The sequence below is a fragment of the Opisthocomus hoazin genome, chromosome 8 (genome assembly GCF_030867145.1).
Source record: "Opisthocomus hoazin isolate bOpiHoa1 chromosome 8, bOpiHoa1.hap1, whole genome shotgun sequence".
In the NCBI taxonomy this organism is placed as follows: Eukaryota; Metazoa; Chordata; class Aves; order Opisthocomiformes; family Opisthocomidae; genus Opisthocomus; species Opisthocomus hoazin.
In genome coordinates, this window is record NC_134421.1 from 55258308 (window position 1) to 55277994 (window position 19687).

The window sequence follows — 19687 nt, forward strand, 5'->3', positions numbered from 1 at the left end:
TTACAGAACTATCTTACTGTGAATTTTCAGGTTTTCGCCAGAGCTCTGACCAAATACGTCTCCTGCGACACAGAGGCAAAAGGCTGTAGACTCAGGAGTAGCTCCTGCCAGGGAACCGCTCCACAGGAATTTCCCAGTTGTGTTTTAATGCTGAAGGAGGGATGCTCAGCACCTGAAGGCTGGTAAAGGATAGTGATGGCATTGGAAGACATTTCTGACATAGAAGACAGTTGCAGCTGGGAAAAGTAGTGAGGAAGTGAGGAATGCATTTTCCTGATGATCAAGGAGGAAGAGCAAACGTGCATGAGATACCAATTCTTCTGAGTTCTTACGGGAAAGCGGCACGACAATGAAGCGCATAATTTCCAAACGTGTGTTCTCTTTTGGAAATACAGCTCATTTGTTCTTTTTACCAAAACTTCAGTCTAGTTCTACAGAATTACTAAAACTGAAACTCTGTAGCAAAGTCAGCAGCCTTTGCTCAATTCTAGAAGTTTAAAAATATTGTTTATACTCTGCATTTAATTCTGTGAAAAAATTCTACCGAACTTTAAAAGGTTTATTCTTCACTACTGAGATATTTTACAAATAAAAACATGCTAAAATTCCTGGAACACAATCATGTTCAGATTGTATTCCATATACCCATAACTAAGTCCCTAGTATTTTCAGTTGCATCGAACACCTTTTGCATAATTATTTTACTCCTGTTCATGCAATAAACCCCAAAATTATGCAAGGCCGATGCAGATCTAAATGCAGTAGCACAAGCGATGACGTTAGCCCATTTTCACTAATGAATTTGGAAACTACTACTGGCTTTGAATCACCAAAAATAGAGCAGACAATATCTATTATTAGGTTATGTAGACCAAACCTTTGCCAATGCCCACTGGATTTCATTTTCGTTACTTTTGAGTTACTCAGGCAATAGTCTGTCACCAGTCACTTGCGGCGATTTTTCCAGCGCAGTGGTTCTCTCAGCTGAAATGTTTCTCCTGATGCTAAGTTTAACATTTCATTTTGTTGAAATTCACCCAGTTGATCCTTCACATATGCCTGAAGTGGCATTATAAATATTTTTTTCATTTTGAGTCTAACCAAAATAGATGATATAAGAAATATATAGTAATGAATACAGATGGCTATATTTCCATCAACTAGTTTTTGCATCCTTTAACAATTCTTTCCCACTGTTGTCTGCATGGCAATGGCTGGTTCACATTTCTTTGCATCACAGCTACAGTGGTCCTCAAAATTTTGTCACTGATCTTCATCTGATGCTGGGCAATTGCACTGCAGTAGAAATTAATCTCGAAAGAGATTCTGTTAGTCTCTGGTTGGTGACCTCATGCAGCTACCATAAGAAGCCCAAATATGTATCCATTTGACTACCTAAAAGCTTCATTTCATTGTTCCTTCACTTTTACCCAATTAATTGATATGTTAATATGTCTTTAATAATTCTTGACAGACCAAACCGTATTTCCAGTTCGTTATCCTAGTGGCAGATTCATACGAGGGATAGCGCAGCCTAGACATTTTAGAATAATCAATGTGGAATTTCCCTGCTACAGCGCATCACATCTGCTTAGAATTTCTCATATATTTTTCTTTTTAAGTCATTTTGTTTCCTTTGGCTTTTGAGTTGTATTATTTTGCTGTTCTTGTCTTCTTCCTACTGTCTTACTGACTTTCTGTTCAGGTATGATTTTCATCTTCTTTTCTATTTATAGAGAAAGAACTGTGCCAGCAGTTCATGTCATGTGCATGGTTGCCCATTGGGAACCCACTGCACTTTCTCCCACTTAGCAGTAACCAGTTGGTAATAGCTTTTGGCCACAGTATAGGAGCTGCCTAAGAAGAAGTGGAAGGTTCTGTAAGACCACTCTGATACCTGGAACCACTGGTAAATTCCCCTGAAACACAAATCTGAATCTACACAATATGCCAGTCACAGGTGCTATGGGTACTACAGTCAAAGTATGTTACCATGCTCCCCGTTCCATGTTGTACTCACGGATCATCTTCCTCGTATCTGCTCATCGAGCAATCTCCCCTTACATAACTGACATCTTTAAACAGCTCACTTCTGAAATGTAGCTTTTGTCTTCTTTCATTTTACCTTAAACACTCAACCTGTTACAGGGAGCACCTAGCCTTGCAGTAGCTACTCTGACACATTTAACAGCACAATTATAGATGACTTGGTAACCAACCATTGACTAAAAATAACCTAGCAACTGAAGACACACTTAGGTATTTATACTTAGATATCCCAGAGGAACCCTTCACAGCTCCTGTAGCTGGGGAAAACATATGTATCTCACCAAATGCAGTAGGCTTGGAATCCTCAGGGATGGAGGCGGGGGGACATAGGGGAAGCAATAACATAGCACAGCTGAAAGATTTTCCAGACAACACTCTGCCAGCTAATCCAGCTCTTCTCCAACTAGCTCTGCAATTAAGGTTTCCTACTGAGAACAATGACAGCATTATGACCTGGGGAATTTTCCACATAGAAAAACCCCAACGCATCTGGGATTACAAAATTTAGAGCCTTAAAAAATCCAGGTCCTACACTGATGGTACTTGCAACCAGTACAGAACCAAAAGAACTGGTGCCAGTATGCATATGAGAAAATACACGAGCTGTAATGAATGAGCTGCCAACGAGGAGAGAGCCAGGGCAGAATATCCTGTGCAAAGAACCTGCAGTGCTGATACTCATTCTTGCTTTCCAGAGCATGATTTTTTTTTTATTTTTTTTTTAATATGAGATGTACCAAGTCTTCACTCAACATGTTCAGGAAGAAATATTCTAATGTCTGAGGAAAGAGACATCTAAAGGATGTGATTTGGTTTCCATGATACATAATTACATATGCTATGGCTGCTTATGGATAATTTTATGTATTTGAAGGGAAAAAGAAACTCGGTATTAAATCAGTAGAACCACACATGTCTTAATGGAGAACTTCAGTTTTGTTTTGGCCTGGATAAATGCCAGGTGCCCACCAAAACCGCTCTGTCACCCCCCCTCCTCAGCTGGACCAGGGAAAGGAAGTATGATGAAATGCTCGAGGGTCGAGACACGGACAGGGAGAGATCACTCACCAATTACTGTCACAGACAAAACAGATTGAGCATGGGAAGATAAAAAGTTTCATTCATCACCAATCAAATCAGAGTAGGATAATGAGAAATAAAACTAAATCTTATAACACCTTCCCCCCACCCCTCCCTTCTTCCCGGGATCAACTTCACTAATCTGTTTCTCTACTTTCTCCCCCTCCAGCAGCGCAGGGGGATGGTGAATGGGGGTTACGGTCAGTTCATCACACGCCTCTGCTGCTCCTTGCACCTCAGGGGGAGGACTCCTCACACTCTGCCCCTGCTCCAGCGTGAGGTCCCTCTCGCAGGAGACAGTCCCCTACAAACTTCTCCAGCGTGAGTCCTTCCGATAGGCTGCAGTTCTTCACAAACCGCCCCAGCGTGGGTCCCTTCCACGGGATGCAGTCCTTCAGGAACAGGCTGCTCCAGCGTGGGTCCCCCATGGGGTCACAAGCCCTGGCACCAAACCTGCTCCGTTGTGGGCTTCTCGCTCCACAGGGCCACAGGTCCTGGCAGGAGCCTGCTCCAGCGCGGGCTCCCCATGAGATCACAGTCTCCTTCAGGCATCCATCTGCTCTGGCGTGGGGTCCCTTCCACAGGCTACAGGTGGATATCTGCTATACTGTGGACCTCCATGGGCTGCAGGGGGACAACCTGCCTCACCATGGTCTTCATCATGGACTGCAGGGGAAAAGTCTCTGCTCTGGCATCTCAAGCACCTCCTCCCCCCTCCTTCTTCACTGACCTTGGTGTCTGCAGAGTTGTTTCTCTCACGTAGTTTCACTCTACGCTTTCAACTGCCGTCTCACCACAGATTTTTTCTTCCCCTTCTTAAATATGTTATCCCAGAGGCGCTACCACCATTGCTGATTGGCTTGGCCTTCACCAGCAGCAGGTCCATCTTAGAGCCGGCTGGCACTGGCTTTATCAGACATGGGGATGCTTCTCGCAGCTTCTCACAGAAGCCACCCCTGTAGTCCCCCTGCTACCAAAACCTTGCCATGCAAACCCATAACAACTTGTAATATTACAGTGTCTGTCTGCCCATCCTTTCCTGCTCCTCCCCCCCCCATTTTTTTCTGGTTTGTTTATGGCCTTGATCTATTTTTGTTTTCAAAAAGACTTGAGTAGTTAGCAATTTACATTCAGGAGGATAACTACTAATCTCAAAGAGATAGTCTATGAGGTCTCAAGGATCTTTCTACCTGCCTCCAGTTGTAAAATTATTGCCTTGAAATGGCAATGAAATGTTCAAAGTCAGGTTGGACAGGGCTTTGAGCAACCTGAGCTAGTGGAAGATGCCCCTGCCCATGGCAGAGGGCCTGGAGTAGGTGATCTTTGAAGGGCCCTTCGAACCCAAACCGTTCTGTGATTCTATGATAATTCAGACAGAGCATACAACTACTGAAACTCACAGTTAAGACTGATGGGCAAGATATAGGCTTGCATGTTCCAGTGATTACAGGGCTATTCACAAAAATCACAATGAAATTGAGAGGGCTCACCCTCATATTTTTACTTTTTATAGATTTTAAGATCATCTAGACTTTTTAACACTTTTCAAAATACAATTGTTTATTCCCTTTTTTAGAAAAAGGATTCATATTACAACCAGGATGATTAAACACATGAAATTAATGGAATTAGTTATGATCCATAGTTTCCAGCATCAGTTCCTGAGGGTTTAACCTAAATGCATACAACTAAAACGCTATAACATTCAATGAGTAAGCTCTTAATTGAAAATGAGACCCATGGAGAAAGCCATGCTTAATAAGCGGTGACTCCATGTGTCAAGTCACAGCAAACTTTTACAGAATGGCCAATAGCAGTGTTGTATGAAATAGTTAATAAGCGAATACATTTGGGGGTTTTGTTGCTTCCTCCCACCTTAGAGGAGAGGGAAAATAACAAAAAAATCCAAATTCTACATGAGTGAATTCTACTATAAAAACTCGTACCCACTGGCAACTTAACCAATAAGCCTTTTGACCTATACCTTGAACTTTAGCCAGAGATTTTTCTTTACTTTTATTTAGCTGTTGACTTTCCACCTCAAAACCTGGATATCATAAAAATTGATTAGGAGATGAAGTCAAGCCACAGTGGACACTTTTAATTCTTTCCATTAGTGATTCTTACAGTAGCAACTAGAAAAGGGAGCTGCAGGAAAAATGGAGCATATACAGAACAAACCAGGCACCTCCACAACTACTCAGAACAGGGTCTGAACATATGAGAAAGAGACAACGTCTGCCTCAGTAGTATTTGAGCATATTGGGTGATTTTACTGAGGAAAGAGGTAATCTTTGGTTGCCAGTAAGCTAGTGGACGGGAAACAAATATTTTTCAGACAAATGTTAAGTGCAGATGCTTTAAAAATTATTCAAAACCTCAAATAAACAGTTGAAAATTGTTACATGCACAAAATAAACAATTATTACATTTTAAGTATAAATTAAAATAGGTTTACCACTATGGCACTCTTGGTTTTAACCTGAAAACTCTCCTTTTTTCAGGAGATCTACACCTGCATCAGACTGTGATGTTAAAGGAGGCCCAGAATTTTCTATATAAAGTTTCTTCTGGGTCTGTGTTGGGGACTTCATTCCAAAATCTTGAACAAGTAAAGCAGAAAGTGGTTTTTAAATTTACAATGTTAAGTCATAGAACACAAACTCGTTTGCCATTCTGAAATATAACCCAATAATTTTACAAGCCATTCATGTATAATATAGTTCACTAGTTGTTGCTAGTAACGAGAAAAAACAAAAAACGTATTAGCCAGTCTCTAGCTTTTACTAGATGTGGCCAGTTAATACTAAATGGTAGAAGACATATTTTGTTCAATAGGATGAACATGGATTACTGCAAGCTAATCTGAGATTTATTACTGGACTCAGTGGAATTAACACCCTGGAGGCCCATCTATGTACACCTGGGATGAGATAATGGCAGGAACTGCAGATTAATATAATCTTCCCTTGCATACACAACCTATTTATTATTGCTTGTCTCTTTGTTTTTATGTGAAATTTATTCCTTCTATTTACCAGATACATGGGGCAGCCTATAGCTTACTACAGTTAATGAAATAGCCACTGTATAGCAGTGTCCCCGTTTTTGTGAAAAGCATATTTTTAAAGGGAAACATCCTCTTTGGTTTTATTTTCAATTGTGCTATTCTAATAGGAACCATTTTTCTGCATGCTTACGTTGTTTTAAAATAGAAAGCTTTAATTACAATATGAAATGAAGCATCTGAGATTTTTGCATTTGACAAAAATGCAGCTATTAAAATAGTACCCTTGGCACATGGGGCAGTATTATCTCTGTTAAGTTGCAACTTAAGCTAGTGAGAGTGCACAGCCTAAACTAACTTCTGTAAAAATCCTGGAGATATTGTAGCTGATTCAGCTGGACTTCAGCTCGATAAAACATTACAAAGAGCATTATACAAACATTACAAGAGACAGAGCATCCTTCTCTACAGCAGAATATACACTCTCCCTAGATGTTGCTTAACCTTAAATAGAGAAGGAGTGAAGTGGATCATGGACGCATCTTTGTGCCAGTTCCTGGGAGGTTTTAGCATCACACCTGTGTGGGACTGCCCCGATCATCATACTCGTCAGCAGACTTTTGAATAAGAGACAGAAAGCTTTCTCTGATTTCTTTGCTTAATGCACGCTTAAGTGAAAGCCCCACGCCAACACCCCGTGTCTATACTGTCCTTCATGCACAGGCTCATGTCCACTGGCCTGTATGTTTTTAGTCGCCTGTGCCCATATACAAAAGGGCAAACGGGTCATGATAACTAATTGCTCCTGACTGAACAGAAGTGTATAAGGTAATACGTAGATAGTAGAGCTGATTCCCGAATTATGGCTTTAATGTGAGTTTAAGTCTTAAATTAGCGTATTGGTTAAGCCATGTCTGCAGAAACAGCTTTGACCTTAAAGTCACAGTAAAAATCTGAGTACGGTTTACCTCACCAGTATACTAATATAATGGTAATATTATGGCACTATATTAGTATAATATTATACATTGAATGGCTACTATAGTAACAGTAGACATATCAGAAGTGGGTAATGATGGATTAAAGTTTTTACGTATGTATTACCACATACAGATCAGATATTGCATTTAATTTTTTGAAACACTTGTTATCTTTTTTTTTTTACAAAAAAATGTTTATTTGGTTTTGTTTAACATTTCAGAGGAAACTGGTATAGTCTATTCTGTCAGCAACAGACACAATAATAGGTCAGTAATACAGTTTATAAACTATATGCTCTCAATCCATGCCATAGTGCTTTGAGAATGTGTCAACACTCAGTGATTTCCTTACCCAGCTCAAAAGCATCTTGGAAGCACCCCGGGCAATGTCTCATATACAGCCATTGAGGGTTATCCGCTCCAAAATAGCTGTTATAATCTGAATGGAAGAACCATAAATGATTCAATTGAAATCACTTCTGAAAACGCAAAAGGAAATGAACACAGAATAAACTACAACATTAGGGGGTCTAACATCCTGCACACCTGAAGATTTAGAATTGAAGACTGGTGTTTCCCCTTACAATCATCCTACTGTATGTAACAGCTACTTTAGGATGCTGAGAACAGTATTCATAAAATTGACCTTCACCGATTTTAGAGGAGGTTTTTGCATCATTTCAGATACAAGTTAACCAAACGCATCCAACTGCATCTGAAATAACTAAAACTAGGTAAGAGTCTCTCTCTCCCCCTCTCTCTCTCCTTCTCTCTTTGATCGAGGTTAAGTATTCATATTTTCCCTATAAGGGAGATATAGTATAGTACATACTACTTCTCTAGTTACAGCCTTCATAGTAAAACTGTGTTAAATAAAAACTTAAAATCTAATGCCACCAAATGCTGGATCCACAAACAGCTTCTTTGTGGTTTTTTTTTTTTTTTTTCTTTTATGAAGAAGCAATGCCAGGAAAAAAATTATTTTTTTCACAGAAAGCTACTGGAATCTATAAAACCAGAACAAATCATACTCCCAAAACACATGACAATTACTTCTAGAAACTAGGGACAGCAAAAGACTAACCAGAGTCTAGTATACTAACCAGAATAATTGTTATGGTTAAATAGGATATTTCAGATTTATTTTGAAAGCCAACCATATTTTGTATTATTTTCCTCTCTTTGCCTACACATAATGGAATTTTTTTCTTCCATTAGGTACCATTAAGTTTTAAAATATTTTTTTTTCATAATCACTTCAGAACAACATGGAGGAGATATGGGAAGCAGGTGTGTACTTTATGCATTAAACTGAAATATCAGATAGTATGAGCAAGGTAACGTCTAATTGTCTATTAAGTATTGCCTGAGGGATCAGCAAGGGAGAAGTTACTCTGTTGATGCAAACATGCGCAACTGGCATCAATCCTAAAGATATGCCATAGGTGTGAGGGTGTTTATCAATGATGTTGTCCTGTCAAAGTGGATAGAATCAGTATATGACCAGTGACCTCCTATTGTGAGAAATAGCTGCAATTTGCTTTGCCATAAGTAAAAGGCCTTACCCTTTCCAAATTATGTACCCTGCTGCTTCTCATACAGAAAAACAACCTCAGGAAGACAGTCATTAAAACATAGTAATGTAACTGTAATAGCTTGGGTAGGTTTAACTGTTTTCCAGATATACTGCCGAAGACGTGTATCTTCCTTTTGAGACACAATATAGGGCAAAAAATATTTAACACAAATTGGAATTTTCCACTGTTTGTGGTTCTCATCTTGTTTAATTGGCTGACTATCAGAACTGAGTTTTTTAAACAGGCATCTTCTGGTTTTTTAAAATAATTTTTTCAAACTATATTAATCTTTATCATCCCAATTGTTTTTTGTGTGTGATGCACACTGTGTATCAAAGAGGATTAGTTTGACACAAAATGTAAAATATTTCCTATTTTTTGAGAAGATAAAAGTAATCCTTTGAGTTGCATTTTTTCCTGAATATTTTGGTAGAGATTTTATTGACATTGCAGTAGCCTACTATGAAAATACATTCACACAGGAAAATTCTGGTAATAAAGGATTTGACTCAAATAATGCCTAATAAACAGAAACCTGCATAAATTAAAAGTTGAAAAGAGTTGTTATGGTATAAAACAACTGAGAGAAAATAATGTTTCATTAACAACTGTTAATGATGCTTCCTCTCCTTGAATTCATTGATACTTTTTAGTCAATCCTTCATCAAGTTATGTTACAAGATCTGGAATTCTGATTAAGAATCGCCTCATATAGGTCTTGCATTTACTGACAAAATGAAAGAAAAGATGACTGTACAGAGTCTTTAGCTAAACCTAGAAAACAAGATACAATACTTGAGGGTGGGAGCAGCCTGATCATTGTGAATCCAAGTTAAGATTAGGAGTTCATGCTCATGAATCCTTTTGTAATAAGTTTGTACAACACTGCAATAGTGTGCTTTACTTCTTTCTTTCATTTTTACTTCTTCTGTCCAGAGCAGTATACGTTACACATGTGTGTAACGGAGGACAATATCAAAAGAAAAAAAGAAACAATCACAAACCTCTCTTCTCCTGCATTGTGAGGAAAGTCTAACCATAGCCTTAAAACAATATTCATCTTGAGAAGCCATCATCCTGAGAAGCATTTCCACTATCACTCATATGGGAACTTTATTAAAAGCAATCATCTTCAGTACATATTCAAACAACAATAGTGAAGGGATTGACTTCACAGCGAACAAGCAATCCCATGAACCCCAGAAGAGATGAGCTGAGACCTATTCTCGTGTATGTTTACGTCTTGTAACTGACTGCAAGCTTTGACTTCCTACAGTTGAATATTTTTTAAGACCATGTCAATTCTCTACATTTAATATGGGAGGAGAGTTCATAGTATCTGTTCCCACCATTGGGACATTTACAGGGTCACTGTCTTCTAATGATCACCTATTTTCATAAACATTTTGAAACTTATATTTGATACTTCTGTCTCTCTGAGTAAGTTGACTGAACTCAGCCCCCAAATTAAAATATTTTACATGGAAGCACAACAGCTATCTTGCTTCCTGAGCCTCAAAAACTGCAGACCCCTCTTCCCTGTCCTCAGGGACTGCTCACACTCTTCCAAATTCTTTACTTACATAATTTGTCTGCTGCCACTAGTTTCTACACATAAAAATAAAACAAGCCATAACAAAACAAAACCCTTTACGAAGTCTTTGCAGCACGTATTCCTCTATGTTGGAAATCTCTCACCAACAAGTCCTCTACAAAGGCCTTGGGAATATTGAATATTCTTTCCCTTCTCCTTTGTGCTAATTCTCTCAGCCCCATATTCAGATTTCAATACTGTACAGCACTCAGCCAGGCAAATTATCAAATGAAATTACAGTGGCTTACCAATTTACCTCCCATCAGCTCTCAAGCAATACCTTGTTAACCTGCTACAACCATGTTGTGTGTCTGAACTGAACATGTATGAGTGAAGGTTATTTCAGAAAGAAAGGGCAGACTGAAAGAGCAGCTTATACCCACAAGGAAAAAATAGGGTAGACATTTGAGTGAACTGTTTAACTTGAAAGGCAATTAGGCAATGGAATGACTTGCCTGAGGAGGTAGTTTAGACAATGTAATAAGAAGTGCTTAAAATAGAATAAACTATTTGCAAGACAGATACAGATGTAAATAATCCTCCATGTTTTGAACTAGATGAATCAGGAGAGGAATCTTTTCTATTTGAATGTCTGACTATAAAAATTCTATTCTCTTTCCTCAGGAACAGCTTTCAAACTTATGATTGTTTACACCTGTTCTGAATACTAAAGTGAAACTGCACTCCAAAAGGCAGTTTAACCTCACTGTATCATTATAAAGTAGATTTATTCATAACAACCATCTATGAAAAACTTCCAGCAAAAAAAGGCCTTAGTCAGGGAGATGCACATTGTTGCAAAAATGGATTGTTTCTCTAAGTGCTTATATGGCCCCATCGCTATAGCATCCAAGCGCCTTACAAACATTAATGAATGTATTCTCACAACACCCCTGGGAGATAGAGATAGTATTATTAGCTAATGCACAAAGAGTAGCTTGTCCAAAGTCACACAGAAAGTCTGTGGCACAGCCAAGACTGAAAACTGATTTCCTGCCCACTGCTGTAACCATGACTATATTCTCCTGTCCATATACAGCATTTCAAAATATGTTACGTATAACCTCAGATCTTTACACAATAAGCCTTTCTGTTCAGCTGTAGATCCCACCACTGACTTAATAAATAAAAATAACTTTGTTTATTAGGAAGCTTCATTATGGCACCAAATTTGCAGGTTACTGAAACAATGACAGTTATATGGGCCATAACCAGTTCTGATATACAAGTGCAGTGAAAGAGAATTCCCTGATCGTCGCATTCAGAACAGAAGGCATCATATCCAGAGCATGACTTTGATACCAAAATATTTTGCTTCAGATAATGTAAAGCGCTATACAGAGAAGTCTGGTGCTGAGAAAAATTTAAAGAAAAAAAAAAAAAAAGGAAAGAAAGGCTAGCTGTATTCCCTACATAATTGCTTTTGGATAAACTATTTCTGTAATGAGACGTACACAGTATTTTCAGTTTTAATGAGGTCAAATCTGGAGGGACAACTGCAGTAAGTATGTTTACCCCTGAATATCATAGAACAGAATTTGGCTTATAAATTTAATATTATAACCATGCAAATATGTGATATTTATAAATATATATAGCTTTGCAGTCATTTAGATTCATTTTAATGAATTCAGAACTCTGAACAAATGATAAAAGGATTCTTCTGAATCAGGAACACAGAAACTTGGCTTTCATTTTGGCAGAGGGGAAGCATAAGCATTACATTTTTCCTCAACTGCTAAACAAATAAAAAAGAGAAAATAGATGACAACTGCATAAATAATGGAAAAGGGAATGAAGATGTAGTAGATCACAAAGTGAATAATGATCCCAAAACCACAATATTGTTGCAATGAAGTGAAGTACAATTTGGGAATTCATTGGCAGAAACTAAAGACAAGGTAAGTAGTGTCTCCTGAACATGACTCCTGAATTCCAGCAACAGCACTTTTCTCAGTTTGTGGCTTTGTGTTTTAAGACAGATGTAGATAAATTAGACCTGGTTTTAATTAGAGCTACCAGTACAGCAAAGGCGATTTACATTAGATGTTAATTGAAAACAGCCCAAGTATCAGGACAGTTAAATGATGGAGCAGATTATCATTGGCAGGGAATCCACATCTCAACACATGTTTAAGAGCAACTTAAATAAATATCCATTAGGGGTGATCCTAATTCACACAAGAGGATAGACGAGACTGTTTTCTCAGATACACTTCAGGCTAACACATTTATTCAATAACTGTACAAATAGTACAAACAGTTTTTCAGATCACTTATTCTCCAAGAACCCCTATTCTAGAATCCCTTATTCCCTCCTTTTTTTATCCCTCTCTCCCCCACCTCTCTTTCTCTCTTACTCTCCCTTTCTCTCTCCTGTTTTCTTTCTTCCTCCCTCCCTTTCCCATTAGTTCTATCTCTGCCTTTCTGTCTTTCTCTCTTTCTTCTCCTGTCCTTTCCTCCCTCCCTCTGTTCTTTCTTTACACTTTTAAAGTGATACATCCTGAGGTGGACTGGAAATTCCTTAGGTGTCTACCTTCAGCAACCTTAGCATGTTAAAGGAACGTCCTGTTCTGAGGGACCAGATATCCGCTCCCTATAAGACTACATAAAGATCCAAATTTAGATAAAATGTGATTTAAGTTCCTATCATACCTTCAATACAGGACCAGGAAACTGCAATGACTGGGCACTTCTGGGTAACTTTTATTATCATTTTTATTACCACTGAGTAATAGAAGAATTATGAAGATAGACTGTACATTAGGAAAATTATCAGATTAGAGAAACAGAGACTCTTGTTATTAAAGAGCTTAGGTGCTAAGTTAAGTTGCAGGAATAGCTTTGAATTTTCTCTGCTTCTCCCAAGTCCAGGGCAAGGTTTTTTTGCCTGTTCCTGTAAGCTAACCGATTATGTTTGCACATGCAAAAAGCATACTCTGATTCAATATGATAAGTATAGATGTTTCTGTTTCATAAAAGCCAAACAAATGTCACATGAAAGACAACAAACTGGTGTCCTGTACCATCACTTTGTCTCCTTTCATTTCTTTTCAGACTGTTGAAAGAAGAACTAGATGGAGATAACTGGAACTGTACTCAAACAAAAGGACAATAGAATTAAATTGTTCCTAGTTCCAGGAGGGATGCAGTGTTTAAACAGTCAAACAGGACTAGAGGAAAAGTTTTTAAGGAAGCACTAAAGGAAGACTTTAAACTTGGAGCACTGTCTTGGAGATATAATCCCCTCTCTGACTGCTTTGCAAAAATGAGATCACACCACATTATCTAGTTAGAACAGGTTACTGTGTTCTTCAGCCTACTTCATCTCAAGAGACATACAGTTGATTGAGAGAAATTATTCTGTTATCTGAAATCATACAAAAGCCATTAAGAATATCAACAAGTGTATTTTTCCTGTATGAAATGGCAGCCTACATAGCTGCCACTCAGGAGGAGCATGGTCCCTTACACAAACAATTCACATTCACTGGGGTACCATTTCTTAGAGTGGCTCATGTGGCTCATGAATGTGCGGTTCAGAAGGGTTTATTAAAAAAAAATACTTGTTTGGCAAGTCAAGAGGTGCATATATGGAGCAATGTCCTCACTCAAGGAGAAAATGAACCTTTGCCTAGAATATGGAGGAACCTGCAGGATGCTTGTCAGAAAATCTGGAAAGAAAGACTACTGAAGCTAAAAGCGGGTACCAGAGAGCCCACTTACAAGATGTTAGCAAGGGCCCTCTGCTGTGAAGTTTGTGGAGTGCCTGGCCAAACACTAATGAAGAAAGCCACAGGAATCCCATACTGGAAACTGAAAGTTAAGCTGTTAAATATGAACATATGGAGCTAGGAAAGCTGTAGGAGTCCCAGCTAGTTGTTTAGACAATAGACAATTGTCTTTCCTCTTACAAAGATCATATCAATGAAAGGAGTCTTAGAACTGTATCAGTTAAAATGTATGGCTTCACTTAAAATGGACAGCTTCACTTAAAAAAGGACAACCGCCATCAGCATTATCAGCAAAGGGAATGATGATGACTCACTGACCAAAAAAATCATAAAATGTTACTTGACATTTGGTCATGAGCAGCATTGTGCTAATTTTACCAGGAGCTGACAGATTGCCAATAACATATACAGGTAAGATCTCAGTGAATGGCAGAAGCAAACCAAATTCATTCCCTCTTGTGAAAGGTTTCACTTTCATTGCCTGCATTAATAATCTCCAGTCTGGCAAATGAATTTGTATTGGGTTTGCATGGCAAGGTTTTGGTAGCAGGAGGGGGCTACAGGGGTGGCTTGTGTGAGAAGCTGCGAGAAGCTTCCCCTATGTCCAATAGAGCCAATGCCAGGCAGCTCCAAAATGGACCCACTGCTGGCCATGGACAAGCCCATCAGCGATGGTGGTAGCGCATCTGGGGTAACATAGTTAAGAAGGGGAAAAACCTGCTGTGGAACTGCAATCGAGAGAGAGGAGTGAGAACATGTGAGAGAAGGAACTCTGCAGACACCAAGGTCAGAGAAGAAGGAGGGGGGAGGAGGTGCTCCAGGTGCCAGACCAGAGATTCCTCTGCAGCCTGCGGAGAAGACCATGGTGAGGCAGGCTGTGCCCCTGCAGCCATGAAGGTCCACAGTGGAGCAGATGTCCACCTGCAGCCCATGGACAACTCCATGCTGGAGCAGGTGGATATGCCTGAAGGAGACTGTGATCTCGTGGGGAGCCCGTGCTGGAGCAAGCTCCTGGCAGGACCTCTGGGCCCATGGAGAGAGGAGCCCACGCTGGAGCAGATTTTCTGGTGGGACTTGTGACCCCGTGGAGGGGGAAGGACTGCACCCCACGGAAAGGACTTAAGCTGGAGCAGTTTGTGAAGAAATGCAGCCCATGGGAAGGATTCACATTGGAGAAATTACAGGGGACCTAATATATGCTATCAAATATCTGAAGGGCAGGTGTCAGGAGGATGGGGCCAAACTCTTTTCAGTGGTGCCCAGTGACAGGACAAGGGGCAATGGGCACAAACTGAAGAACAGGAAGTTCCACCTGAACATGAGGAAGAACTTCTTCCCTCTGAGGGTGATGGAGCACTGGAACAGGCTGCCCAGGGAGGTTGTGGAGTCTCCTTCTCTGGAGATATTCAAGACCCACCTGGACAAGGTCCTGTGCAGCCTGCTGTAGGTGACCCTGCTTCGGCAGGGTGTTTGGACTAGATGACCCACAGAGGTCCCTTCCAACCCCTAACATTCTGTGATTCCATTCTTACCAACACAGCTATTTCATCATGGTAAGTAGGAAGAATTTTTAAAGAAATGGGTAGGTGCTCAACTTGTGGGAATAGTAACCAAACTATGCAAGGATCAGCACTGCCTATTTGTCAGAGAGTTGGAAAATATTGTGTAATTGTAGGATTTTCTTTTTTATTCTACTTCTCCTCATTTTCCTATTTAATAAACACCTTCTTCCTTACGAAGTGCATCTGACTTAGAAATGTACTTGCAATCTCCAGCAAAACATAAGTAGTTTCAGCTTTGAAAGCCAACGTGCAGGAGTGGTCCACCAAAACAGCTGAAAATGTTAGATTTCTTGTAAATGTGCATCTATTTTATGTTGCTTTTAAAGATGATTTCTTAGATCTCTCTCTGCTTAGCCCAAGGTTTTAAAATGGCTATTAGATGAATAAAATAGAATTCTGTGAAATCCAATTGAGATCTTAGAGTTCTGTAAGCACATTACATCATTAAGATTTCTTAAACATACAGCTGGCATTTTGCATAAATGCAAGTTTAGCTCTGTAATGAGTGAATGATTTGTTTATTTTTTAATATCAGAGAACTGACTGAGTGTGAATTTAGGTAATATATTACTGTATGGAATGATTAGGAATTGCAACATTATTTAAAATTGGAAAAGACAAAGACATGAAATTTTCATTTAGAAGGTTGTAATTATGGCACGTGTAAAAAACCACACTATTAGAAATATTTCAATAATTAATCCTCAATAAATAGCAACATCAACAGAACTGCAACTTTCATTCAGGAATCTTTAATATACAAGGACAAATTTTGTTCTAAAATCTGATTTTGTACTAGCTCCTGCTGAAGCTTAAGAGAAGGTGGGCCCACACATTGAGCAGAGAATCTGCTCTGACAAGGATTTTAAACATCTTCAGGGCAATCTGAGGTCAGACACTGAACACAGTGTGAGTCATTTAAGGCCACAGAGAGACCTAGTAGAAGAGTTAGATTCAATTTCTTTCTGTCTCTGCCCATCAAGACATTATTCCTGGTCATTAATTACATCATTTTCTGTAATTATAATAAAAGTGCCTTGTCTTTCCCTAATAAGCATATCCTCATATGTGTTACACTTTCGAATTGAATATTTATCCACAAGAGTATTTCTCATGTTTACCTCCAGAGCAAAGTTTGTTTGAGTGGTTTGTTTGCTTGTCTTCTAAACTGAGAAGCATACATACAGCATACAAAAATAAAAAGATCAATAGGTTTTCAAAGTTTGCTCAAAATATCAAAGATTAAATTCCTAATGACTGAGTAAATGGGTTAAGAAAAATTAGAGCCAAGTGTTAATAGCATCTTTACAATTCTGCTGGGTTTGTTTTGTACAACTAAAGCCTAATAGTTTGAACTTTTCATCACTACTGAGTAACATAACAGATTAGAATCATATTGCATGACTTCCCAAAACAAGGGATTTGCAGGGAAGCTGAGGGGCAATAACACATCATGCTACAAATTAATGCAACAAATTAAAGAAAATAAAGAGTGAGAGAGAGAAACAAAACAAAACAATATCCAGTATCTTAGTTTGTTTCTTCTCCTAAGCACCGAAGCAGAAACACTTACGGAAAGGACTTTATCGCTGCCCTTCTGAAGGACAGGTTTGCATGACGTCAGAGGAAGTAGTGTAGTCCATAAGGAAGAAGAACACTACAAATACTTGTTCATAGTCAGTAAGATTTATTACAAATGCACTTCTGAAGACTTTTAACTGGTCGTCTCTGTACGGCGGTTGTGTACCCCTGGCGCACCCGTCAGCATGGAGGCGGTGCGTCAGCGCTGCCAGGAGCTGTCCTTTCAGCACCACCACCTCCCGCAGCGCCGGCGGTGCTTGTGCGGCTGAAAACTGTGAATTAACGCCAGCAGTTAATTGACCTATGAAACAAGAAGAGCGCTGCACTCGTTTTCAGACTCTAAAGCTTGTATATGTAAAAACACAAGTTAAACTATTCAAACTGAGATCCGAGGCACATGGATATAAAAGCAGTCATTTACAATGAACTAGAAACACTGATAATTTTATAAACCACTATTTTCATAGAGGACAACAAAGAAATTCCTTTAAACCTATTTATTGCTCAAATCCATGTGTGTTTCAAAATCCTGTCAGAGTTGCAAATCAAGAAATCATTTCAGCTCAACAACTGAACATTAATAATAGAATTCCTTTCAACAGCCAAGTAATTATACCAAATCCCACGTTATAAAAATTTATCATTTACGCAGGTGATAAGTGTAGATTATGTTTTCCTTCCAAAAACTTTAAGTGTCTCTGTGTGTTGTGAGCTTGCGTGGCAAGATTTTGGTAGAAGGGGGGCTACAGGAGTGGCTTATGTGAGAAGCTGCTATCACCTTCCACCATGTTCGATAGGGCCAATACCAGCCAGCTCTTAGACGGACCCACTGCTGGCCAAGGCCAAGTCAATCAGTGACAGTGGTAGCGCCTCTGGGATAACATATTTAAGAAGAGGAAAAAACTGCTGTGGAACAGCATTCGACAGAGAGGAGTGAGAACATGTGAAGAAGGAGGGGGGAGGAGCTGCTCCAGACGTCAGATTTTTCCCCTTCAGCCTGTGGAGAAGACCATGGTGAGTCAGGCTGTCTCCCTGCAGGCACGGAGGTCCACGGTGGAGCAGATCTCCACCTGAAGCCCATGGAAGACCCCATGCCGGAGCAGATGTATGCCTGAAGGAGACTGTGATCCCGTGGGAATCCCGTGCTGTAGCAGGCTCCTGCCAGGACCTGTGGCCCTGTGGAGCGAGAAGCCCACGTCAAAGCAGGTTTGGTGCCAGGGCTTGTGATCCCGTGGGAGACCCACGCTGGAGCAGCCTGTTCCTGAAGGACTGTACTCCATAGGAAGGACCAATGCTCGGGCAGTTTGTGAAGAACTGCAGCCTGTTGGAAGGACTCACGCTGGAGAAGTTTGTGGAGGACTGTCTCCCGTGAGAGGGACCTCACGCTGGAGCAGGGGAAGAGTGTGAGGAGTCCTCCTGCTGAGGAGGAAGGAGTGGCAGAGACGTGTGATGAACTGACCGTAACCCCCATTCACCATCCCCCTGCGCTGCTGGAGGGGGAGAATGTAGAGAAACAGGAGTGAAGTTGATCCCGGGAAGAAGGGAGGGGTGGGGGGAAGGTGTTATAAGATTTAGTTTTATTTCTCATTATCCTACTCTGATTTGATTGGTGATGAATTAAACTTTTTATCTTCCCAAGTTCAGTCTGTTTTGCCCATGACAGTAATTGGTGAGTGATCTCTCCCTGTCCTTATCTCGATCCTCGAGCCTTTCATCATATTTCCTCTTCCCTGTCCATTTGAGGAGGAGGAGTGATAGAGTGGTTTTGGTGGGCGCTTGGCATTTATCCAGGCTAAACCAAAACAATGTCACAGAAATATCCTTCTCTGTAAGCACTAATAAGAACATCTGCAGCAACGTCTTTGATGTGCTGCAGGACCACAGTTCTTTGTGAACAGAAGAGAATGGAAAAAATATTCTTAGACAGTAAATCTACTACCTTTTACATTTTTCTTTTTTTTCCCCTTTAGGTCAACTATGCACATACATGACAAGAAGATTTAAAACCACACATGACAAGAAGGTTTAAAACCAGCACTAACTCTGCATTAAGACTCATGACCATAGGAACAGTTCCAAAGTTATCGCCTTCTGTTGAATGTTTATACCTAAAAACACACATGCAAATTTCAGATATAACCGAAGTATAATATTTAGGAAGATATTATGTTTACTCCTTGTTGATATAATGAAGACATTGTTCATGCTGCAAAGTTCAGAACTCCACCTTGTGGTGATAATTTTAACTATATGTTGAAAACTGGGGAGAAGAAAAGGAACACTGAGGTGCAATCAGGGAAAGCAGGAGAAATTCAGGTCTGAACTATGGTGAATAAATTCCATAGAGGTTCATTTGGAATAGCGTGCAATTTCACTCAAGACATGTGAGGCAAAGCAAAACCATACAATGTTTTCTTTATTTTAGGAACTAATTTGCAGAACAATGTAATATTCACTGTGAAGATAGGTAGGCTTCCTTCACTGCTCCACCTTTTCTGTCAAGCTAAATGACTGAAAGCACAT

The 19687-nt window shown here is 39.7% G+C and overlaps 1 protein-coding gene across 9 annotated transcripts in view; it reads right to left on the reverse strand.

Annotated features, from left to right (window-relative positions):
- The window catches only part of TAFA5 (TAFA chemokine like family member 5), a 495240-nt gene that overhangs the window by 373611 nt on the left and 101942 nt on the right, over positions 1-19687 (reverse strand). For 8 of the 9 annotated variants that reach the window (XR_012764914.1, XR_012764911.1, XR_012764910.1 and 5 more), the window contains exon 2: positions 7469-7555. The exons of the other annotated variant lie outside the window; for it this stretch is intronic. Coding sequence is in view for 4 of the 8 variants with exons in the window: in XM_075429210.1 (XP_075285325.1) it covers positions 7469-7555 (87 nt within the window). In the remaining 4 variants the exon portion in view is untranslated. The remainder of the gene's footprint in view (positions 1-7468; positions 7556-19687) is intronic. 9 annotated transcript variants of the gene reach the window in all.